At 43.0% G+C, this 25,164-nt stretch overlaps 1 protein-coding gene across 1 annotated transcript; it reads left to right on the top strand.

The window, feature by feature from the left end:
- The first annotated feature begins 864 nt into the window (after positions 1–864).
- LOC149278082 (uncharacterized) lies at positions 865–24,811 on the top strand. The gene is made up of 7 exons (XM_089502434.1): positions 865–879; positions 3,986–4,150; positions 4,982–5,102; positions 9,614–10,308; positions 16,097–16,216; positions 22,490–22,861; positions 24,806–24,811. Exons 1-7 carry the CDS (start codon positions 865–867, stop codon positions 24,809–24,811), a joined length of 1,494 nt encoding a protein of 497 aa, XP_089358560.1.
- Positions 24,812–25,164: the final 353 nt, after the last annotated feature.

A 25,164-nucleotide genomic window follows, 5' to 3' on the forward strand; every position in this document is an offset into this window, starting at 1 on the left:
TCTAACAGAGCCTTGAGTTTAAAAGACTGGTCTCTGGAAAAGGAGGAGGGAACATAGAGAGTCATTGGTGTTGTTATATTGTATTATGTTGTTATGGGTTTATGCTTATTATATTTTCATATGGTACCATATTAGATTGGGATTGATGGGGTTTCATATTAGATAGATAGATAGATAGATAGATAGATAGATAGATAGATAGATATTGTTAAGCCATAATGTTAATTAAAACTGTTGTGTGGCTGAGCTCTGTGGTCCAAGGCCAGAGGTTCAGTGGTTGAGAAAAGGCACATGAGAGCTTAATTGTCTTTAGAACAGCTGCCAAAATCTCAGATGGGAGGACACTGCGCAGGAAAGGGCTACCCAATTAATTGGCTTTATTGGTGAATGGGGTGGGGTTAATTGATATGGTTATAAAAGTGATATGTTTATACTTTCTTTCATTCCTGCCAAATAAAGTCCCTTCTATTGCATGTATCTTCTTCAATAAAAGCTGTTCTTTTTCAAAGTACTGCCTTTTGTGTTTCAAGAGGGGCTGCAATTAGGACCCTGACAGATATCTCTCTCCCCTTCCATTCACCCTGCTTTCCCAAAAGGGCTGGAGAGCATACCAAAACAACCACAGAACCTTTCCCTGCTCTTGTGTAATGCCAGGTCAGTCAAAAATAAAACACACATAGTCCAGGATCTCCTTCTGGATGAAGAGGCTGACCTGGCTTGTTTCATGGAGACCTGGCTGGTGATGAGAGCTCAGCCACCTGGGATCAGGCCTTACCAGCCGGGTTCTCCATCAGTGAGAAGGTAAAGGGAGTGCCTTTGGTCCATAAAGACAATCTTGCTTTGGCCAGGATACGTATCCGTACGATGGACCAATCGAATGTATTTGCCTCAGCTTAAAGACTAGGGAAAGTCTGGGGATTCTGCTGGTTTAATGTCCACCCCGTTCCTTAACATAAATACTCTCTGGAAAAGATAACATCAGAATTATCACAAACCAGGGAAAGAGTGACATTCCTGGAGGAAGAATATTAAAAATTGGGAAAAGAGATAGAGAGATTAACAGAAGAACATACTGAAGATACAGCAGAAAAAATTAAATTAGAGCAAAGATTTAGGGAGAGATATCTTGGAATAAGAGGTCTTCCTGAACAGAAGGACGAAGATCTACATAAAAGGATAATACCGGCCTTGGCTGAATTTATGGACCTAGATAATGAATCTTTTCTCCTTGAGGTGGAGAAGATGTTTAGAGTAAGCTCCTGGGTCGCAAAACAGAAGAGACTGCCCAGAGATATTGTGATGTATTTTGTTAGGACTCAGATGAAAGAAGCAATTCTTCAACAACACTTTCATACAAGATTCAAAACCAAAGAAAGTGAAATGTTATTGTTTAATGATATCTCTGGGAAACTGTTAAGGAAGAGGAAGGAATATGGACTACTGACTAAGGTTTTGCGCAGCAATGGGATCTACTACAAATGGGAATTAACTCAGGGCCTATCTTTTAAATTCAAGCAAAAAAGATACCAAATCAACTCGGTACAAAAAGCAAGAAATGTTCTACATGAGAATGAAAAAGAACTTAATAAAGGGGACAGTCGGAAAGAAGAAAGAAACAACCCCGGAAAAGGAGAAGAGGAAAAGGAGGAAGAGAGCTTAGAAGAAGAAACAGAAGAAGGAGAATTGCTTAGGAAACCAGATCCAAAACACAAGAGATGACGATATAGATGGAGAATATGACAATGAAATGGGAAAAGACGGCCCTCCTATCATCGAATGTTAAAGGAATTAACAGCCCCAAAAAAACGAGGTAAACTTTTTCATTATTGAGGGGAACAGAGACTTGATGTCATTTGCCTTCAGGAAACCCATATAAAGAAAGAGGATATAAGATTGCTGAAAAACGCCAAATTGGGGAAAGAATACATAGCAGCCTTAAAAGAGAGGAAAAAAGGTGGAGTGATAGATGTAAAGGATAAATGAGAATCTAAAGAGGTATTCTCAGACCCCAATGGATACTTGGTTGGTGTAGAAGTTACTTTACAAGACCAAAGGATCCTAATGGTGGGAGTTTATGTACCCTTAGGAAATAAAGGCCTGTTCTTTGAAAAATGGAAAAAACAAATGCCAGACCGTATGTGCGATAGGACCTTAATGATGGGAGATTTGGCCAGTGTCCGTGTGGCTGGGGCTCCAGGGTCCCTCAGTCCCTTCCTGCCTTCTTCCATATTACAGTGGATCCTTGTTATACGCTGGGGTTTGGTTCCAAGATCCCCGGTGTATAACAAAATCCGTGTATGCTCAAGTCCCATTAAGTATAATGACATAGCAAAATGGCATCCCTTATAAAAAATGGAAAATCAAGGTAAATTTATACTTTTTTGGAACATTTTCAAACTGTGTATGCTTGAATCCGTGTATAAAAAATCCGTGTATAAGAAGGGCCAACTGTAACTGCAGGAGGAGCCTGTGAGGGTGGGGCAACAGGTGGGGCCTTCCAGGTCCTCTGCCCCCATTGGCCAGAATGAAGAAGGGGAGGAGCTTCTGCCTCTCTATTTAGCTCTGTGCGCAGAAGAGTGAGTGAGGAGTAGAGAGTGAGAAGGGGTTAGAGAGAGGAGTAGAGAGTGAGAAGGGGTTAGAGAGAGACAAGGAGGAAGGAGAGGGACAAGGCTTGGAAGTGGTAGGCTTCACTGCTGTGCTGAGGCCTCCAACTCCCAAGCGCTGAGTTGGAGGTGGCCATTTTGTGTTCCAGAGGCCATTTTGTGTTCCGGTGGCCATTTTGTGTGCTGCTTGTGATTGTGGGGAATGTTCCATCCCTCCCATCATCCCTGGCCCTGATTGGATGGAATCCAATTTTGTGTTCTGGCAGCCATTTTGTATTTCAGCTGCCATTTTGTGTTCTGGCGGCCATTTTGTATTCCAGCTGCCGTTTTGTGTTCTGGCGGCCATTTTGTGCTGATTGTGACTGTGGGGAATATTGTTCCAGAACCTTCTCTGAGGCCTCAGTTGAACAGAGGTTTCTCTTTCTCTTCTGAGGCTCCAGAGTCAGAAGGAGGCCAGGCTCCTTGGGCCAAAAGGAAGGAAGTGTGTCTTTTGTGTCTGGTTTTCTTATTACACAGCTCTGCTCCTTCTGGGGAACTTGGGTTTTAAAAGGGGTCAGAAATGGGGAGGATAGCTTTAATACAAGCCTTATTATTACTCTTCACAAACATTGGGCTTTGGCTTCTAAGAGGAAGCTTGTCCCCCAAAAAGGCCAAAAGTGGCTCCTTTGGGAGGTTTTAAAAGTCTCTCTAGTTTTCTTATTGAGAGATTTTCAGGGAAGAAGGAAGGAGACATACCAGAATAACTCATATTACCAAGAATGAAACAAGACATGGGTGCTTCTACCCTTTTACAAGCAACTCTGGCTGTATCTGCACTGAAGAAATAATCCAGTTTGAAACCGCTTTAAGTCTCCTGGCTCCATTTTGTGGAATCTTGGGATTTGTAGTTTGTTGTGGCATGAGAACTCTCTGGCAGAGAATGTAAAATCCCAGGATTCCATAGCACTGAGTGGTTAAACTGGTGTCAAAGTGCCTTATTTCTATAGTGCAGATGCAGCCTTCTTGGGAAAGGGGCTGATGATGGGGAAAAGCACTGGGGAACTCTGGAGGTTTCAGCAGATGATTTATTTATTTATGATGCACTCATTTCACATCTAGCTACAGGGACATAACCAGGGCCCTCTCCAATTCCCCATCCCCTAATTCCCCACCACTCTAAGAAGGCATGGAGTATCTGTTGTGTAGGGGAGCTGCAGTGAATCTATGCTAGGTCCAGGGGGCTTTGTTTGGTGCAGAGGGAGGAAGGGGATGCCCACCTCTGCATTGGCCAAAAGAAGGCATATGTCACCTGCGTATCTCACCAGCAGGATGCTGTTCTCTGTGACTTTGAGTGCTGCAGGGTTTCTTGCCAAGCCAATCCTAACCCTGGTCCCTTTTCTCAGGAACTCCATCTCAGCCTCTTTGGACACGGCTTTGGGCCTCTCTTGCTGGAAGTGACGAAGTACAGGGCCAACAGGACCCCTGCCCTCCTGATGGCCGACACAGAGGCCAAGCGGAGGAAGTTGGGCTCCAACAGAAAGAGGCTGCCAAAGTACAACAGCTCTTTGGTGAGTCACTATCCTATTAGCTTCATCTGTGTCACTTCTGGGCCAATTTATGAAAGGAAGCAAATAATATACTGTCCGAGTTTGGCAGAGACAGTCGTGGTTAATCCTTTGTCACCCCACTTTTTCAGGGGCTTTTAAAAATTTCCTGGCTGCTCTCTCCTTTTCCCATTTCCCCCTTCTCAGCTCACTTCAGTTCCTAAGTGCAATTGAGTTTGCACTCCATCAATTCAAAAGTGGGGAGAGGAGAGGAAAGAAGGAAACTGGATATGGCCCTTCCCAGGAGGGTGAAGCAAAAGCAAACTGCTGTGCCTTTCCTAGCTTGTGTGATCTTCCTCATAAACAACTTTGGCCATCTTTACTGCCTTCTGGGTTGCTTCTCCACATGTGTCTTGTTTTTCCCATCAATGAAATGTTAGGGGCTATGGGAGAATGTCTCTGGATATAAATTGGGGGTGGGCCCAGTGACCCTTAAGCCCAGAGTGCTCCCCAGAACTGCTTTATAAAAATGACATTTGCCTCCAAAATGTGGCAAGAAATGTCTAAATGCACTATAATTCTTTGGTGACTATGTGTTGGGATAGTCAGTATCCTAATTCAGCATCAATATCCCAGCCATGGCCTAAATTATATTGTGTATTATATTGTATATTATATTGAAAAGATTTGAGACAAACTGGATCTCAAAGGCAGTAGCTTTTTTCTGGCTGACAGAATTTAAAGTTTATTTCCTGGACTGAATTCTAAAGCGAGCAAATAATATTTGGATGCACCATGTGCTTTCCTCCCCTTTTGCTTAGTCACTCTGTGGATGAGGGCTATTTTCTGTTGCAGGTGACCTTTGCTGATGTGGCGATATATTTCACTGAGGACGAATGGAAACTGTTGACGAAGAAGCAGAGACTGATGTACAGTTATGTCATGATAGAGAATTATAAGAATGTGGCCTCTGTGGGTAAGGAACCGGAATCCACTAGCATTATAAAATCATAGAGTTGGAATAGACCACAAGGGCCATCCAGTTCAACCCTCTTCTGCCATGCAGGAATACACATTCCAAGCACCATCCAGCCTTGGTTTAAAGACCTCCAAAGAGGAGAACTCCACCAAACTCTAAGGAAGTATATTCCACTGTCGAAGAGCTCTTACTGTCCCAAAGTTCCTCCTAATGTTTAGGTGGAACCTCTTTCTCTGTCGTTTGCATCCATTGTGGTGTCTCTTTTTCTCTGTAGCAGCAAAAAGCAAGCTTGCTCCATCCTCAATACAACCCTTTCCAATATTTAAACATGGATATCATATCCGCTGTTAATTTTCTTTTCTCCAGGGTAAACATACCCAGCTCTCTAAGCCGCTCCTCATAGGGCTTGATGGTTTCCAGATCCTTCACCATTTTGATTGCCCTCTGGCATGTTCCAACCTGTCAACATCCTTTTTGAATTTCGGAGGCCACAACTAGACACAGGATTATTCCAAGTAAGGCCTGACCAAAGCTGAATAGTGTGGCACTATTACTTCCCTTGATCTAGAAACTATACTCGTATTGATGCAGCCTAGAATCACATTGGCCTTTTTAGCTGCCGCATCACACTGTTGGTCCAAGTTCAACTTGTGGTCTACTAGGAGTCCTAGATCTCTTTCAAGCATAGTTTAATTGTGATAGCAACATCCTGTAGAATATTTGAATTTGTAGTTTAGTGAGGCACTATTGCTCTCCACTTTATAAGGATTCTAAATACTGCATTGTAAACTGCCAATTGTCAGAAGCAGGTTCTGTGGTTCATCCAGAATGGTATTGGGGTCTAGGGGGGATTGTTAGTAGTTTAAATGCTAGTAGTTTTAAGTAGTTGCTAAGGATATTGGGGCCTAGAATGGCTTCAGGGAAGGGAAGCAGTTGTGGAGGCTGTTAACTGCCTGGTCTGTGAACTCTGGGTGGCAGACATGCCCCCGGGGGGAGAGGCGCCTGTGAACGGTAGAAGAAGAAGGCCATAGGTACCTTGGCAGCCGGGCTGGTTAGGGGCTGAAGGGGAGGAAAAGGAAGGAGTGTGAAGGTAGTTAACGACAGAGGGAAAAGGTTTAGACACTTCAGGGACAGCTTAGATGTATTAATGGACCCTTCTGCCTGAGTTTCTCAATAAACCTTTTGGTGGAAGCAAAGGACTTTTTAATTCTGAAACTAAGTTCCGCCCCCAGATATCTCACCAATGCTAGGATTTTGTAGGAAGAAAGCATGGAGATTACCAGTAATGCATTTCTCATTGAAATGGTAGCACATCTCTGAGTATGTTTCCTTTTTTGGCCCTCTTCCAGCCTTTTGAGATTCTGCTTCACTTCCCCAAAGGGATGCAATGGGATACTGAGGCACAAAACTTTATTCCTATTTTCAGGCAATACAATGTGCAGTTTCCCCTGAGATCCCCAGGGGGCCAATGTGACGCCCCCAATCCCCAACAGTAGCCCATCCCTGTCTTAGAGATGTCTTAATACTGCTCCCTGGTGCTTGATCCTCACCAAAACATAAGTCCAGGTCCCAGCCCCCTTGCTTTGCCTTTCTCAATGAGTAATTTGTATATGGATTATCCTGCCTTTCTCAACAAATGAACCTGTAAGTGTCCCTTTTATGCATCACATAAATGGGTGTGTGTCTGTGATAGAGAGAAGGAGCGAATGTGAAAAACAGAAAGGCAGGAAAGAGATGGTGAAGGTGAAATACTGAAGCAGTGCAGATGGGCAAGAAGGAAGGTTGGAGAGCGGAGGGAGAAAGGGAAGGAGATTAGGCTTAAGAGGGAGATGAAATAACAGATATAGGATGGGGGACACCTGGCTGAATGAAACTACGTGTGAAAGGGATCTAGGAGTCCAAGTAAACCACAAGTTGAACATGAGTCAACAGTGCGATGCGGCAGCTAACAAGGCCAATGTGATTTTAGGTCGCATCAATAGAAGTATAGTGCCAGGATCAAGGGAAGTAATAGTGCCATGGTATTCTGCTTTGGTCAGGCCTCACCTGGAATATTGTGTCCAGTTCTGGGCACCACAATTCAAAAAGGATGTGGAGAAACTGGAGCATGTCCAAAGGAGGGCGACTAAAATGGTGCAGGATTTGGAAACTATGAGGAACGACTTGGGTAACTAGGGATGTTTAGACTGGAGAAGAGAAGGTTAGCCCTGTTTAAATATTTGAAGGAATGTCAAGCTTGTTTTCTGCTGCTCCAGAGACTAGAACACAGAACAATGGATGCAAACTGCAGTAAAAGAGATTCCACTTCAACATTAGAAGGAACTTCCTGACAGTAAGGTCTGTTCATAAAATAGCCACAAAACAACAATAGCATCTAATTGACACACAGTAAAACAACAAAACGGTTAAAACTCAATTTGGGACAAATAAAAACATCATTTAAAATGCACAGTTGTGATCAGAAGTGGAATTTTCCCTTAAGTTCTTTACAAGAGGTCAGTTGGGTAAGTCTGCCGGAAGGGATCCGTCTTAAGTCCTTTCTTGAAAGCATCCAAGGTGGTGTTAAGACGGATCTCCTCCGGCAAGTTGTTCCATAACTTGGGGGCCATGGCTGTGTATGCTCTGTGAGAAGTTGTTCTTAGCCTGACCTTTGGGTAATCTAATAGATTCTTCCCAGATGTTCTGAGAGTGAGGGGCGGATGGTGTAGGGAGAGGCGTTCCCTCAAGTAGCTCAGGCCCAAGCCATGTAGGGCTTTAAAGGTAATAAGCAACGCTTGGTATTGCGCCCGGAAGCTAATTAGCAGCCAATGTAGGGATACTGGTGTTATATGGTCTGACCTAGATGTTCTGGTGACCAATCTGGCTGCCGTGTTTTCAACTAACTAAAGCTTCCGAACTTGGTACAAAGGTAGCCCCATGTAGAGCAGTGAACTTAAGAAATGAACTTGAAATCAGGCCCTTGTTTTCATACATATTAAGGGTTCCATTTAGCAATTATGAGCAATGTCTACGAAGAGAAGAAAGGGTGACACAAAAATTCTTTTTTCTCTCATGTTTCTTGTCCAACCTGAGCTTGCTTAGCTCTGTGGTTGATTCCAGAGACCCTTTGTCACTCGAAATGCTGGAGTCTGGGGAGGACACCCACAAGTGCTATGCTTTTAGGGGAATTTCATACTTAGCTCAAAGGAGAGATTGAGGCAACAGTGACCTCGGGATTCATCCCAACTATACCAGGCCCAGAAGCACACAGAACTCCAGAGGCATTTCAGATAGGTTTTTGTGTTTTATTTAGGGGAAAAGCAAAATACATGCACACACAAACAGATATACACATATAGGTGTTCACGCACCACATGCAAGAACTAGGTAACAAAGGTGGGAGTGGTAATTGTGTAAGGCTTTGCTAATGGTAATATGTTACCTAGATGGATCTTGATCCCAATTGCTGAGGGTCCAGAATGGGGAGAGAAGTCAGTAACTGCTATAGCAAGTGAGGCTGGTGAGTGTAGTGAGGTGTTTAGCAATGTAAACCAACGGAGTGTAAGTCTTCAACTGGACTGATGCTGAAGAACAGCCAGTTGGGGCTGATATTTATACTGAAATTGTTGCTTGGGGGCAGAAACCGAGCATTCAAAAAGGTGTAAATTGCTTTAGGATGTTTCCTGGGTTTGGAAAGAATTGGCTGAAACTGAATTAAATGCAATGGGTGCTTGGTGGAAATACTTCAGCCAAAAAGGATTATCACACCGGCTCTTAGGTCCTTCTTGGCTCTGAATTCTGGTCCCATTCAAAGCAAATGTATAGCACAGTCTGAAGGCGACACTCCCAGAGCTCAATAATAACACAGCCAGAACAGAAACAAATCTCCAGATATAGATATTGGCAATGCACTAACCACTTTCCACACTTAAAAACAACTCACAGACACAATTGATTTCCTCCAAGTCCTTGGAGGTTCTTTAGCTTGAGTTGCAATAGAAAACAAATACAGTATGTACCAACTCTCCTCTCTGACTTTCATCAACTTCACAATCTCTTGTACACACAACTCCAACCCACATCAATCCACATGTGATCTGTATACTGTATTGATTGGGAGTCATCTCCTGGTGCCACACAGCATGAAGCATCCTCTGCAGTTAGCTTGCATCATGCCATGTGCTCTGACTCAACACTCTATGGCAGTCTCACAGGAAATGATGCCACTTTTCAATCAAAGTATTTTTACATATATATATTGGAATATTTTTCAAATGCCTGACTATCTGCTTCTACTGATTTCCTCATGACAGTTCCCCTTCAATTTCTTCTTTGGTAGCTCTGAGTAAGGATACAGTCATTATATGGATTTGGGGCATCCAGAACAGGGTCATGTTCAGTTCACTCACACCAACATTATTAATTTAATCTCAAATAGGGAGGGATGAACGTAGGGCTAAATCTTGGGGTAACCCTTTCCTCTCTTAACACTGAGATTCAGTCTTGTCTGTCATTGTCCTCCTTTACAGAAGAATTTGTCAGCCACGAGAGAGTCCACACAGGAGAGAAGCCATACAAATGCCAGCATTGTGGGAAAGGTTTTTCTCAGAAGTCACACCTATTGGCACATAAGAGACTCCACACAGGAGAGAAGCCATACAAATGCCAGCATTGTGGGAAATGTTTTGCCTACATGTCAGTCCTTGTCATGCATCGAAGAGTCCACACGGGAGAGAAGCCATACAAATGCCAGCATTGTGGGAAATGTTTTTCTCGGAAGTCACACCTATTGGCACATCAGAGAGTCCACACAGGAGAGAAGCCATACAAATGCCAGCATTGTGGGAGATGTTTTTCTCAGAAGTCACACCTATTGGCACATCAGAGAGTCCACACAGGAGAGAAGCCATACAAATGCCAGCATTGTGGGAAGTGTTTTTCTCAGAAGTCACACCTATTGGCACATCAGAGAGTCCACACAGGAGAGAAGCCATACAAATGCCAGCATTGTGGGAAGTGTTTTTCTTGGAAGTCAGACCTAGTGAGACATCAGAGAGTCCACACAGGAGAGAAGCCATACAAATGCCAGCGTTGTTGGAAATGTTTTTCTTCAAAGTCATACCTATTGGCACATCAGAGAGTCCACACAGGAGAGAACCCAAACAAATGCCAGGATTGTGGGAAATGTTTTTCTTCCAAGTCATACCTATTGGCACATCAGAGAGTCCACACAGGAGAGAAGCCATACAAATGCCAGAAATGAACTAACATTATATTTATCAAGAAGCAAAACAAAGCGTATATTTTAAATCTTGTGGTGATAAGAAAAAGCCCTTGTGATTCCGTGTGTTAGGTTTGTGTGTCCATATGCCTGTTTATGTTTTTCAATTATATTTTGTTATTTTGAGGTTTTAATTGCCTTTATTATAGATTATTGGTTTCGTTTATCAATTTGAGTGGGGATCATGGTGGTGGAATAGGTTAGTTAAACAGAGGGGTGGGATTGGCTGCAGCTGGTTAAAATAGTTATGGGAATGATAGCATTTGGAATTTGTTCGATGTTGGCTGAAGAAAGTTGGGGACAGGTATTAACAGAAAGGGCTAGTTTGTGGGAATGGCAAAGGGGGCCTTGTTATCTGTGGGACATAGACTGTGGGAATTGGAGGTGGGGGCCAGGTTTGGACGAGTGTGATGTTTTAGGTTTTGGGGTTTTAATGTTTGGTTTGGGGAGGGCAGCTCTGACTTAAACACTGAATTTCTGATTATGTGTTTGAAATAAAGTTTTTGTTGTTTCAACACACTGGACTCATTGATGTACAGAAATTCTGCATTTGCACAAAATGTACCCTTTCTTCTCTCCTCAGCCCTCAGCTCCATTCCCAGCCATAAAAACAGAGGCAAACACACATATATACTCAGAGAGACAGAGCTATATGTACAAAGCAGAGCCTTCCCAGCCTTTCCCTCCTGAGTCCAGCTCCGCATCTTAGGCTCCATTCCGGAAGGAAGGAAAAAAGGCCGTAGTCCTTCCCTTCTTCCAAAGGCCGACAATGGAATAAACAGCAGCAGCAGCAAAGGCCTTACAATCCCTGCGCATGCTGAGAAGGGGTCTTTGGGGCATCTGAAAGGAATGAAAGTGCCAAGGGAAGAGAAGCATAAAGGGACTGCTGAAGTTGGGGGGGGGGGGATCTGGGACCTATTCCAAGCACCTTCCTCCTGGAACCCATTATTAGAGCCTTCCACAGCTAACTATGATACTTTAAATGACTATTTCACAGACAATATCTCTCAGATAAGAGCCAAATTGGACGTCAGCATTATTGCGGAGGCTATAAGTGAGGTGTCCATGAGTAAGATCATACTGTATCAGTTTGAATCTGAGTACTGAGGATGTGGACAAGCTCCTTGTAAGTGTGAAGAGGAGAACTTGCCCTCCCAACCCTTGCCCTTTTTATATCACCTGAAATATATCATAGATGCATCTCTTAGTTAGGGCTATTTTCCATCATGTTTAAAAGAAGCAGTGTTATGGCCGTTTATGGAAAAGCCCTCCCTAGATCCCTTGGAGATGAACAATTACAGACCGTTCTCCCGTCTTCCATTTCTAACCAACATAATTTTGAGGGCAGTTGCTCTTCATCTCCAAGTGGTCTTGGATGAGACAGATTATCTGGACCCATTTCAAACTGGCTTCAGGATGGGATACGGAGTCGAAACTGTTATGGTTGCCTTAGTAAATGATCTTTGCTTCAAGGGGGGATGCAACTTACCAAACTTCAAGCTGTATTATTATGCAGCTTGTCTCAAACGGTTAGAAGAATGGTTCAAATTAGAAAACAAGAATTTATTGAATATAGAAAAAGCTAACCTGAATCTTGGTATACATGCATATATGTGGTATAGAAAACCAAAAGATAATAATACTTTTAACCATTATGTTATAAGAAGATCATTGCTTAAAGTATGGTATAAAATGAGACATTTATTTTGAGTGTCATTGCAAGAAGCCTATTACAATCGAACAAAGGACAAAGATACTCCGTGGCTAAGATATGGAGATTTAATAAACCAAACACCAGAAGGAAAATACAATATGAAATCTATGGAAGAACTTAATGAAAAAGGAAACATGAAGACTTGGTATTTATACAACCAATTAAACAATCGTTTTAAGGCAGACAATAAAGCTCCTGGGTTAAGGATGGATAACAATGCAATAGATAAAATTATGATGGACAAAAAAGGTAAACACATATCCAAATATTATGAACTATTAAAAGAAAGAGATCTAGAAGATGAAATTATTAAACACAGCATGGTAAGATGGGCACATAATATAAATAAAACTATAACTGTAGAGGAATGGGGAAAATCATGGAAAGGAACAAATAAATTCACTCTGTGCCAAAACTATAAAGAAAATTATATCAAAATGTTATACAGGTGGTATCTAATCCCCCCAAAATTCACCAGATATACAAAACTGGCAATACTAAGTGCTGGAAATGCGGGGAACCCGAGGGAAGCTTCTTTCATATTGGTGGACATGCATTAAAGGATTCTGGCAAAGGATTCATGGAACCATCCAAAACATTCTTGATATAAATATTCCCTTTGAACCAAATTTATTTTTACTAAACATGACACACAACATAAAGTTAGTAAAATGCAATAGAATTATATTATATATGGTCTCATGTGCAAGGATCTTATTTGTTCATGTTTGGAAATGTACTATTAATCCTTGTATCAAAGACTGGTTGATTAAGATATATGAAGCTAGAAATAACAATATAGTATCTGCCTTACTAAGAGGGAAATCAAAAGAAGATTTAGAAATGGAATGGAGTTGTCTTAAAACATTTGAAGAAAAGGGTGATAACATTCCGTTAAATTAATAGTTAATATTTGGTCGATATTTAGTAATTTAAATACTATCATGGGAGTATCTCAGTGTAATAAACATTTTTGAAAGTCAAAAAAGGAAAACCCACATCATTGTTGTGGGGAGCACCACACACCGAGTTGTATAGCCACATTCTGTGCTGCTTCTGGCCTTGCTGCAGTTGAGCCATTGACAGTTCGAGGGTGGCAACACGCTCCAACGCCGCAATGGTAAAAGGAAGTGTTTAGAGCAGCTTTGCTTGTTGTTTCTTGCTCCCTTTACCCTTAAATGTAGGGGCCATTCAGACTACATTTTACCCCAGTTCCCAAACCAGTTTAAAAGTTGGAAGCTCACACTCGCCCCGATTTTAGCACAACTCGATCAGGGGCTTGCACAATAGATCCAGGGCAAATCCCCCTTAGCGTGTTTTTTCTGAAAGCGGATTATTGACCCTTTCTTTTTGAAAACAACCGGCTCTTCCCTGCTGCTGGCAAATATGAACTCAGCCCCGGTCATGATCGGGTCAAGTTCACGGGGTAGATTACCCCGACTGAGGTAAAGGTAGTAGGAATTTGTTTCCGGGGAGATTCGATATGGGGGCACCCGGATCTGCCCAGTTCTATCCAGGGCAAATGAGCAAGTGGGAATGGGGCCTTTGTGAAGGTGAGGGGACTTATCTTCTTGGTGCTGGCCCTCCAGGTGAGCGATGCCAGGGATGTAGCCAAGGGGGGGATCTTGGGGTCCGGACCCCCCACCCCTTCCATTAGAAAAATGAATGGTGTTTGCTGCTGCGCCACTGCAACCAAGCCTCATTATAATGGTGGCACTTAGTCTGACCCCCCCCCCCTTCCTAAAATCCTGGCTACGTCCCTGGCGATGCATTGGGCAAGGAGTCCCTCTCGCTCATTGCCAGCAGCCTTTGGTTCCGCTGGAGGCAGGGTCTCTTCTCCAGCATCACCTGGAACAAGGAACCAGAACAATGGACAACAACAGATGGATGTATGCATATATGTATATATGTGGATGCATCTCTGTCTAAGCGCACTCAGACTTATACCTTAATCTGAACACCTACTGGCTGTAGAAATGAGCTCTGGTGCCTGAAGGCAACTCATAACAGTTTCAAGTCTCTAAACATAAATCTTGCATAGAACACGTCTTTGCATACATAACCATAGATATCTGTCTGAACATGTGCATGTTCACACACACGTACTTACATACATGTGTATATATATTTTCATAAGCCAACCTTCAGGGTGATGGCGTGGACTCCCATTGTCTTCCTCCTCCGGGCGAGGTGGACTCCGCATGGCCTCCCTGTGACGCCTCCCCCGGCGTTCTGTGTGGAGGAAAGAGGAACTGGAGACACAAGTGCAGAAATGAGCTGACAGGTGCCTCAAGACAACCAATCATAGCACCCCAGTACAGGAAATGTCAACAACCAAGACTCACCCGCAGTGGCATTGAGGTCCAATATAGGACCCCCAGACAGCATCCAGAGATGCCACATCTCATAAAAAAACAGAGGTTTGTGGCATGATGCAGGGCTGTCGCCTTGCTCACGCATAGCACGATAGAAGGCCGTCCTCATCACCTTCACCTTGGAGGCCACCTGCGTCTCTGACCTCTCAAAGCCCCGTCTCCTCATCTTTCTGGCAATCTTTGAGTAGATTGCCCTCTTAGGGTGGGATGTGGACCCCATTAGGAGGTCCAGGTCCACATTCGTCTCCAGACAGTGATAGAGGTACTGGGCTTCCCCATCTGTCCAGCGATTCCACCCTCTGGGCATTGTCTCTGGGCAGAGTAGAGCAAAGCACACTACCAATACTCACAGCCTAAGGCCCGAAAACTCACCTTTCTGTTGTGGCAGGCGCTTGGGACTTTTGTTATCCCACCACTGCCACCAAAATATGTGTGAGGCACACCAAAGATTTTAAGCTATAGGTAGCATTGCTGTTTTTAACCTCACCATGAGCCAAGTGAGGTTTAAAATAAAAACGAAGGCTTATTGTAATACAGGATGGAATAAATATACAGTCAGCCCTTCTTATACACGGATTTTTTATACACGGATTCAAGTATACATGGTTTGAAAATGTTCCGAAAAAGTATAAATTTACCTTGATGTTCTATTTTTTATTAGGGACACCATTTTGCTATGTCATTATACTTAATGGGACTTGAGCATACACGGATTTTGTTATACACGGGGGATCTTGGAACCAAACCCCAGCGTATAACGAGGGTCCACTGTAACTCGTTTCAAAGCTTGTTCAATATGAATAAATAATTAGTGCTACCAAATTCCCTTCTAGGGCCCAAGCCCCATAGACTATCGACACAGTTAAGGTATGCAACCCATCCCTCTCTTTCCTAGAGTCTGTTTGGGACCCAAGTCCTTCCCTTTGGACTCAAGGAAAAACCTGTTTCCAGTCCCTCAGGAGGACTGCTAACAACCCAAGCCCTCACACTGCCTTGCCTAGAACCTTCCCCTCAGAGTCCAAAGTCCCAACTGGACTCTTCTCCAACTGACAGCCACCGGTTGGTTTTCCCCTCTTCTCAGCCAGCACCTGATTGGCTGAGCTCTAGCTGCCTTTTCATTGGTCAGCTTGAGGCTCTATTCGCCACAGGGCCTTCCCACGCAAACTTTTTGCTGGACAGCAGATGGCGCTGTAGGAGGCTTTTGCGCATGTGCCAAAAACTCCAGGCTTGCTGGAAAAAAAGCCACTATTGATGGGTTTTAATGTGAAATATAGATATAGATATAGATATATGGATTGTATATGATGATAATATATATACACACACATACACACACAGAGAGTGGACCCTTGTTGTAGGCCAGGGTTTGGTTCCAAGATCCCCATTGTATAACAAAATACGGGGATGCTCAAGTCCCATTGACTATAATGAGAGAGCAAAATGGTGTCCGTAATAAAAACTGGAAAATCAAGGTTTAATATTTTAAATGTATACTGTTGTGGAACTTTTTCTGGCTGTGGATGCTTGCGTCCGTGTATAAAAAATCCATGTTTAAGAAGGGCAGACTGTATAAGTATAATATATAGAAGAATATATAAGTACATATAATATTATCAAAGTCAGTCCTAGTTAGGCATCAGAGAGTCACACGGGAGAGAAGCCATACAAATGTGAGCATTGTGGGAAATGTGTTTCATTGAAATCAAACCTAGTTAAACATCAGAGAGTCCACACAGGAGAGAAGCCATACAAATGTCACATTGTGGGGAATGTTTTTCTACGAAGTCAAGCTCTGTCACCTCCCTTGATCTTTTTAGGAAGGAATTAAAGACCTTTCTCTTCCGACAAGCTTTCGCGCATGTGCCCTGATTACATGCTGTTCTCCCCTGATATGCAATGGTTCTAACTAGCTAGTTTGTCTTCTTTGGTTTTAACGCTTGTTGTAGATTTTATAGTGTTTTAAAGTATTGGGTTATTTTTATGATGTTTTTATACTGTATGTTTTTATATTGCATATTGTGCTACACTTTTTTCCTTTGCTGTACCCCGCTTTGATCTATTTTTGGAAAAGTAGGTTATAAATAAAAATTATTATTATTATTATTATTATTATTATTATTATTATTATTAGTGACACATCAGAGAGTCCAGACAGGAGAGAAGCCACACAAATCCCAGTAGTGAACTAGCATTATTTTTGTCAGTAAGGAATGCAAAAATGTTTCCAATCCAGTGTTGCTAAGAAAAGGCCCTTGTGATTTGGTTTGTTAGGTTTCTCTGTCCATATGTCTGTTTATCTTTTAAGGTTGTATTTCATTAAGATTAGGTTTTAATTGCTAATAGTAAAGATAATTGCTTTGGGCTGTAAATTTGGCTAGGGATTGTGGGTTGTGGTATAGGTTAGGTAGATGGGGATTGGGATTTGTTGCATCTGGCTAGAATAAACACACACATTTATATATACTCTTCTACTTGCATACAATTTAAACATAAGCAAATGCATGGAGAAATATGGAGGTACATATGAATGCACATTGATGCACACATCTCACATTCTGGTCAACATCAGCATGTATATATAATCATAACTGTGTATACATTTACTTCCGGTCATAACAGCATAACTGCCCTGTGATTACTGTAATTGGAAATTTATACTTTGTGATGTTTTTATGATATGTATTTTACACATGATTGGCTCCAGGGGACACTCTGAGGGCTGCCATTGGCTGGAATCCCCTCTCTCCCTCTATCCCTGGCCCTGATTGGATGAAATCCCAGTCCCCCCATCATCCTTGGCCCTGATTGGATGGAGTCCCCATCCCTCCCATCATCCCTGGCCCTGATTGGATGGAATCCAATTTTGTGTTCTGGCAGCCATTTTGTATTTCAGCTGCCATTTTGTGTTCTGGCGGCCATTTTGTATTCCAGCTGCCGTTTTGTGTTCTGGCGGCCATTTTGTGCTGATTGTGACTGTGGGGAATATTGTTCCAGAACCTTCTCTGAGGCCTCAGTTGAACAGAGGCTCCTCTTTCTCTCCTGAGGCTCCAGAGTCAGAAGGAGGCCAGGCTCCTTTGGCCAAAAGGAAGGAAGTGTGTCTCTTTTCTGAGAGGGTTTTCATATTACACAGCTCTGCTCCTTCTGGGGAACATGGGTTTTAAAAGGGATCAGAAATGGGGAGGATAGCTGTAATACAAGTCTTATTCTTATTCTTCACAAACATTGGGCTTTGGCTTCTAAGAGGAGGCTTGTCCCCCAAAAAAGGCCAAAAGTGGCTCCTTTGAGAAGTTTTAAAAGTCTCCTCAGTTTTCTTATTAAGAGATTTTCAGGCAAGAAGGAAGCTAACTGACCAGACCATTTCATATTATTACCAAATAAACATAGAAACAAACAAGAACAACAAAAATAAGGATTAGACAGATAAGCAGACTACTTATTTCTTTTAAAGGAAAACCATTATTAGGAAGGTAAAAACAAGACTTTGGTGCTTCTGCCCTTTTACAACCAACTCAGGCTGTATCTGCACTGCATAAATAATCCAGTTCTAAAGTGTGTTAATTCTTCTGTTTCAATCTTATGGAGTCCTGGGATTTGTAGTCCGTTGTGGCACCAGAGCTCTCTGGCAGAGAAAGCTAAGTGTCCCAAAGGCAAAAGCCCAGGATTCTATAGCACTGAGGCCTGTTACAGACAGCCAAAATAAAGCTGCTTCGAGTCACAGTGGAGGTATGGTGATTCAATGATGCATGCGTCCTAAGAGTCCACAAGTCACACCAAAGCCACGCTCCAGCCCTAAGGACTGGAGCGTGGCTTTGGTGTGGCTCCTGGACTCTTAGGACGCATGCATCATTGAAATACTATACCTCCACTGTGACTCAAAGCAGCTTTATTTTGGCTGTCTGTAACAGGCCTGAGTGTTTAAAGTGGTGTCAAAGTGTCTTATTTCTGCAGTGTGGATGCAGACTTCTTGGGAAAGGGACTGATGATGGGGAAAAGCACTGGGGAGCTCTGGAAGTTTCAGCAGATGATTTATTTATTTATGATGCACTCATTTCACATCTAGCTACAGGGACATAACCAGGGCCCTCTCCAATTCCCCATCCCCTCATCCTTCACCACTCTAATAGGGCATGGAGTATCTGTTGTGTAGGGGAGCTGCAGTGAATCTATGCTAGGTCCAGGGGCTTTGTTTGGTGCAGAGGGAGGAAGGGGATACCCACCTCTGCATCGGCCCAAAGGAGGCATATGTCATTTGTGTATCTCACCAGCAGGCTGCTGTTCCCTTTATTCAACATTATTTCCTGTTCTAGATCAGTGTCTGATTTGCCAATACCATATTGTTTTTTATCCATTAGGAAGAGCTTTCTTAATTGTTTGTAAAAGAACCAAGAAAGATCATAACCCTGATCATTAGGATCTTCTCATGTCTTATTCTATAACCAGTTCTATCTATTTGCATTCATTCTTTATAGGAGATCCAATTTGTGTCCTTTTTTGAATCTCTGGTCTCCTTTCGCAGGAACTGCATCTTGGCCTCCTTGGACACAGCTTTGGGGCACCTTTTGCTGGAAGTGACCCAAGTGCAAGACCACCAGGACCCCTGCCCACCTGATGGCCGACACAGAGGCCAAACGGAGGGAGCTGGGCTCCAAGAGAAAGAGGATGCAGAGGTGCAAGAACTCTTTGGTGAGTCGAGGTTCTGGACTATTAGTTTCATCTGTGTCACTGCTGGGCCAATTCATGAAAGCAAGAGGGGAACATACGCTCCCAATTTAGCAGAGACAGTCCTAGTTAATCCTCGGTCACCCCATTTTTACAGGAGCTTTTAAAAATGTCCCGGTTGCTCTCTCCTCCTCCCACTTTCCCCTTCTCAGCTCACTTCAGTTCCTGAATGCCATTCAGTTCGCCCCCCATCAACTCAAAAGTGGGGAGAGGAGAGGAAAGAAACAGGCAGGGTATTGCCCTTCCCAGGAGGCTGAAGCAAAAGCAAACTGCTGTGCCCTTCCTAGCTTGTGTGATCTTCCTCATAAACAACGTTGGCCATATTCACCACCTTTTGGTGTTGCTTGTCCACATGTGTCTTCCTTTTCCCATCTGTGAAATGTTGGGGGATATGGAAGAACATTTCTGGATCTAAATTGGGGTTGGGCCCAGTGGCCCTCAAGCCCAGAGTGCTCCCCAGAAATGTTTTTGAATAATGACATTTGGTTCTAAAATTTGGCAAGAAATGTCTAAATGCACCATAATTCTTTGGTGGCTAAATGTACTATATGTGTTGGGATAGTCAGTATCGTAATCCATCATCAATATCCCAGCCATGGCCTAAATTATGTTGTATATTATATTGAAAGTATTCAAGACAAACTGATCTCAAAGGCAGTAGCTTTTTTCTTGCTGACAGAATGTAAAGTTTATTTCCTGGACTGAATTTTGAAGTGATGAAATAATATTTGGGATGAACCATGTGCTTTCCTCCCCTTTTGCTTAGTCACTCTGTGAATGAGGGCTATTTTCTGTTGCAGGTGACCTTTGCGGATGTGGCAGTATATTTCACCGAGGACGAATGGAAACTGTTGACGAAGAAACAGAGACTTATGTACAATTATATAATGATGGAAAATTATGAGAATGTGGCCTCTGTGGGTAAGGAACTGGAATCCACCAGCATTATAGAATCATAGAGTTGGAATAGCCCACAAGGGTCATCCAGTTCAACCCACTTCTGCCATGCAGGAATATATATTCCAAGCAACATCCAGCCTCTTTTTAAAGACCTCAACAGAAGAGGACTCCACCAAACTCTAAGGCAGTATATTCCACTGTTGAAGAGCTCTTACTGTCCCAAAGTTCCTCCTAATGTTTAGGTGGAACCTCTTTCCCTGTGACTTGCATCCACTGTGGTGTCTCCTTTTTTCTGTAGTAGCAGAAAGCAAGCTTGCTCCATCCTCAATATGACAACCCTTTCCAATATTTAAACATGGATATCATATCCACTCTTACATTTCTTTTCTCCAGGGTAAACATACCCAGCTCTCTAAGCTGCTCCTCATAGAGCTTGATGGTTTCCAGATCCTTCACCTTTTTGGTTGCCCTCCTCTGGGCATGTTCCAACTGAATTGTGGAGCCCAGAACCAGACGCAGGATTATTCCAAGTGAGGCCTGACCAAAGCAGAATAGAGTGGCACTATTATTTCCCTTGATCTAGAAACTATACTCGTATTAATGCAGCCTAGAATCACATTGGCCTTTAGGAGTGCTAGATCCCTTTCAAGCGCAGTTTAATTGTGATAGCAACATCCTGTAGAATTTTTTAATTTGTAGTTTAGTGAGGCACTATTGGAGAGAGACCAAAGGAGAGGGGCCTTGGGGATTGGGAGGCAGCCATGAACCTGACAGATTTTAAGAACTGGTTTGAGAGAACATCTGAGAATCGGCTCAAATCCTTGTTTGTAGAGATAATTAGGGGTTCCATTAAGCAATTATGAGTAATATCTGTGAAGGGAGGAAAGGGGGACACAAACCTGCTTTTCCTCTAATGTTTCTTTTCCTACCTGAGCTTAGTTCCATGGCTGATTCCAGAGGCCCTTTGTTACACAAAATGCGGGAGTCTGGGGAGGACACTCCCAAGTGCTATGCTTTTAGGGCAATGTGGTACTTAGCTGAAAACAGACATATAGTTTGGTTGGGGCAAAAGCAACCTTGGGATTCAGCTCAACTATACCAGGCCTGGAAACACAGAGAACTCCAAATGCAATTGAAATAGGTTTTTATGTTTGATTTATGGGAAAAGCAATATACACGCATACACACGCGTATCAGATAAAGGTGATCACACACACACAAGAACTAGTAACAAAGGTGGGAATGGTGAATAGTGTGAGGATTTCCTAATGGTAAAACTTTAACTAGGTGGGTCTTGATTGCAATTGTTGAGGATTCAGAATGGTGAGAGAAGACATTAGCTTCCAAGGCAAGTGGAGCTGCCGAGTGTAGTGAGGTGTTTAGCAATGTAAATCGACAGACTGTCTGTCTGTAATTGGACTGATGTCAAAGAACGGTCAGTCAGGGCAGATATTTATACTGTAATTGTTTCTTGGGGCCAGAAACCGAGTGTTCAAAAAGGTTTATATCATTTTAGAAAGATTCCTGGGGGAGAGAATAATTTGAAACCAAACTGAATGCAATGGGTGCTTGGTGGAAATATCTCAGACAAAAAGGATTAACACACTGGCTCTCAGTTCCTTCTTGGCTCTGAATAGCCAATATATAGCGCAATCTGAGGGTGACACTCCTAGATGCAGCCCAAGAATAACATAGCAGAGTACGGAAGCACATATCCTGATATAGATATTGGCAATGCACTGGCCACTTTTCTCCTAAAAATAAGACACAAATGCACTTGATTTCATTGAAATTCTTTGGACGTTCTCTGTCTTGAGTTGCAAAATAATACAAATATTTGCAAGCTCTCCTCTCCGACTTCCATCAACTTCACCATCTCTTGTACACACAACTCCAATCCAATCCACACCAATTCGCATGTGAGTTGTATACTGTATTGGTTGTGAGTCATCTCCTGGAGCCGAACAGCATGAAGCATCCTCTGCAGTTAGCTTGCATCATGACTTGGGCTCTGACTCAAGACTCTATGGCAGTTTCATGGGATATGATGCCACCTGTCAATCAAAGTATTTTTGCACATGGTTAATGGAATATTTTTTCAACAGTCCTTTGACTATCTGCTTCCACTGATTCTCTCATCAAAGTTCCCTCAGTCTCTTCTTTGGTAGCTCCTATGAGTAAGGATAGAATCATTATATGGATTTGGGGGCATCTAGAACAGGGTCATGCTCAGGTCACTCACCCCAACTTTATTAATCTAATCTGAAATAGGGAGGGGTGAATGTGGGGCTAAATCTTGGGGTAACATCTTCTTCTCTTAACGCTGAGATTGTCTTGTGTGTCATTTTCCTTGTTTACAGAATCACTTGTCAGTCATGAGAGAATCCACACAAGAAAGAAGTCACATAAATGTCAGCATTGTGGGGAAAATTTTGCTTACAAGTCAATCCTAGTGGCACATCAGAGAGTCCACACAGGAGAGAAGCCACACAAATGCCACCATTGTGGAAAATGTTTTGCCTACAAGTCAGTCCTTGTCATGCATCGAAAAGTCCACACCGGGGAGAAACCATACAAATGCCAGTGTTGTGGGAAATGTTTTCCTCAGAGGTCAAACCTAGTGAGACACAAGAGCATCCACACAGGAGAGAAGCCATACAAATGCCAGCATTGTGGGAAATGTTTCTCTCAGAAGTCAGACCTAGTGACACATAAGAGAGGCCACACAGGAGAGAAGCCATACAAATGCCAGCATTGTGGGAAATGTTTTTCTACGAAGTCAAACCTAGTGAGACACAAGAGAATCCACACAGGAGAGAAGCAACACAAATCCCAGTAGTGAATTAACATTATTTTTCTCAATAATGAATACAAAAAATATATTTTCAATCCAGTGGTGCTAAGAAAAGGCCCTTGTGATTTTGTTTGTAAGCTTTGTGTGTCGATATGTCTGTTTGTGTTCTAAAGTTGTATTTTGTTATTTTAAGGTTTTAATTGCTAATAGTATAGATAATTACTTTGGGATGTAAATTTGGCTGGAGATTGTGGGTCGTGGCATAGGTTAGGTAGTTCGGGGGCTGGGATTTGTTATAGATGTGTAGAATAGTTATGGGAATGATAAACTTTTGCAATGTGTGGGATGTTGGCTGAAGAAAGTTGGGGGCAGGTATTGACATAAAGGGCTAGTTTGTGGGAATGGCAATGGTGGCCTTATTATCTGTGGGGCAGAGACTGTGGGAATTGGAGGTGGGGGCTACGTTTTGAAGAGGGTGGTGTTTTAGGTTTTGACGTTTTAATGTATTGTTTGGATTGGAGTGGGCAGTTCTGGCTTAAACACTGGATTTCTATGTATTCTCAATAAAGTTCTTTGCTGTTTCAACACACTGGACTCTTGAATGCACAGAAGTTCTGAATCTGCCCAAAACTGACCCTTTCTTCTCTCCTCAGTCCTCAACTCCATTCCCAGCCATAAGAACAGCAGAGGCAAACACACACAGTCACACACACACATACAGGATACACAGAGAGAGCCTTCCTTTCCTGCCTTTCCCTCCTGAGTCCAGCTCTGCACCTTGGGCTCCATTGTGGTTTCCTCAAAGGAAGGAAGGAAGGGGAGGCCGCTGAACCCCCAGAGCATACCTTCCTTTCCCGCAAAGGCTCCCAGCGGAATAAGCAGCAGCAGCAGCATCTAGGCCCTGGCAATCCCTGCGCATGCTGAGAAGTGGCATCGAGGGGGATGTTGCGGTCTGCCAGGACTAAAAGCCTAGGCGAATCCAGCAGCAGCTCAAAGACCAGTTGTGTCAGATCCGCTAGGGAGTCTGTTAAGGAACAGGGCGGACAGTAAACCCACAGAATCCCCAGACTTTCCCTAGTCTTTAAGCTGAGGTACGTACATTTGATGTGGTCCATCATACGGATAGGTATCCTGGGCAAAGCAAGATTGTCTTTATGGACCAAAGGCACTCCCCTTACCTGCTCACTGAGGGAGAACCCGGCTGGTAAGGCCTGATCCCAGGTGGCTGAGCTATCATCATCCAGCCAGGTCTCCGTGAAACAAGCCAGGTCAGCCTCTTGGTCCAGTAGGATATCATGGACTATGTGTGTATTATTTTTGACTGACCTGGCATTACACAAGAGCAGGGAAAGGTTCTGTGGTTGGTTTGGTATGCTCTCCAGCCCTTTTTCGATAGCAGGGTGAATGGAACGGGAGAGAGATATCCTAATTGCAGCCCATCTTGCAACACAAAAGGCAGTACTTTGGAAAAGGAATAGCTTTTATTGAAGAAGAAGATACATGTAATAGAAGTCACTTTTTTGTCAGGAATTAACGAAGATATAAACATATCCCTTTTACAACCATATGAATCCACCCCATTCCATTTACCAATCAAGCTAATTAATTGGATATCCCTTTCCCGCACAGTGTTCTCCCGCCCTTTTCTGCGCAGTGTCCTCCCATCCGGGATTCTGGCAGCTTTCCTAAAAGCAATTTAGCTCTCATGTGCCTTTTCTAAACCACTGCACCTGTGGCCTTGGACCACAGAACTCAGCCACACAACAGTTTAATTAACATGATGGCTTAGCAATATATATATAGTTATCTAGAATATAAAACCCTATCAGTCTCCACATAATATGATACATGGCCCAACTTTAACTCAGGCTCATGCTCCTTTCCTGAAGGATTGATACTGGCCCATTGTGACTTTATGCTGATGTTCTTTGCCTGAAGGATTGAGACGGGAGAATTTTCACTTCAGACTGGTGCTCCATACCTGAAGGATTAAGACTGACCCATTGCAACCTCAGGATGATTCTCCTTGCCTGACGGATTGAGATGGGACCGTTGTGATCTGATACAGAGGCTCCTTTCTTGAAGGATTGAAACTGGCCCATTGTGATCTCAGCCTAAGATTCCTTGCCTGAAGAATTGAGATGGTACTATTGTGACTTCAGGGTGGTGCTCTTTACCTGAAGGATTGAGACGGGAGAATTGTGACTTCAGACTGGTGCTGTATACCTGAAGGATTGAGACTGGCCCATTGCATGTCAGAAATAGTGTATAAGGGTTCTGTCATAAAGAGTAAAAAT

Source organism: Sceloporus occidentalis, unplaced genomic scaffold (assembly GCF_023333645.1).
Source record: "Sceloporus occidentalis isolate IW3139 unplaced genomic scaffold, rSceOcc1.0.p SCAF_202, whole genome shotgun sequence".
NCBI classification, from domain to species: domain Eukaryota; kingdom Metazoa; phylum Chordata; class Lepidosauria; order Squamata; family Phrynosomatidae; genus Sceloporus; species Sceloporus occidentalis.

Excerpts from the sequence above, each read along its gene's own strand:
- LOC149278082 (XM_089502434.1), top strand. Across the intron at positions 4,151-4,981 it reads CAAAGTACAACAGCTCTTTG|GTGACCTTTGCTGATGTGGC; the intron begins GTGAGTCACTAT and ends TTTCTGTTGCAG. Across the intron at positions 5,103-9,613 it reads TAAGAATGTGGCCTCTGTGG|AAGAATTTGTCAGCCACGAG; the intron begins GTAAGGAACCGG and ends CCTCCTTTACAG.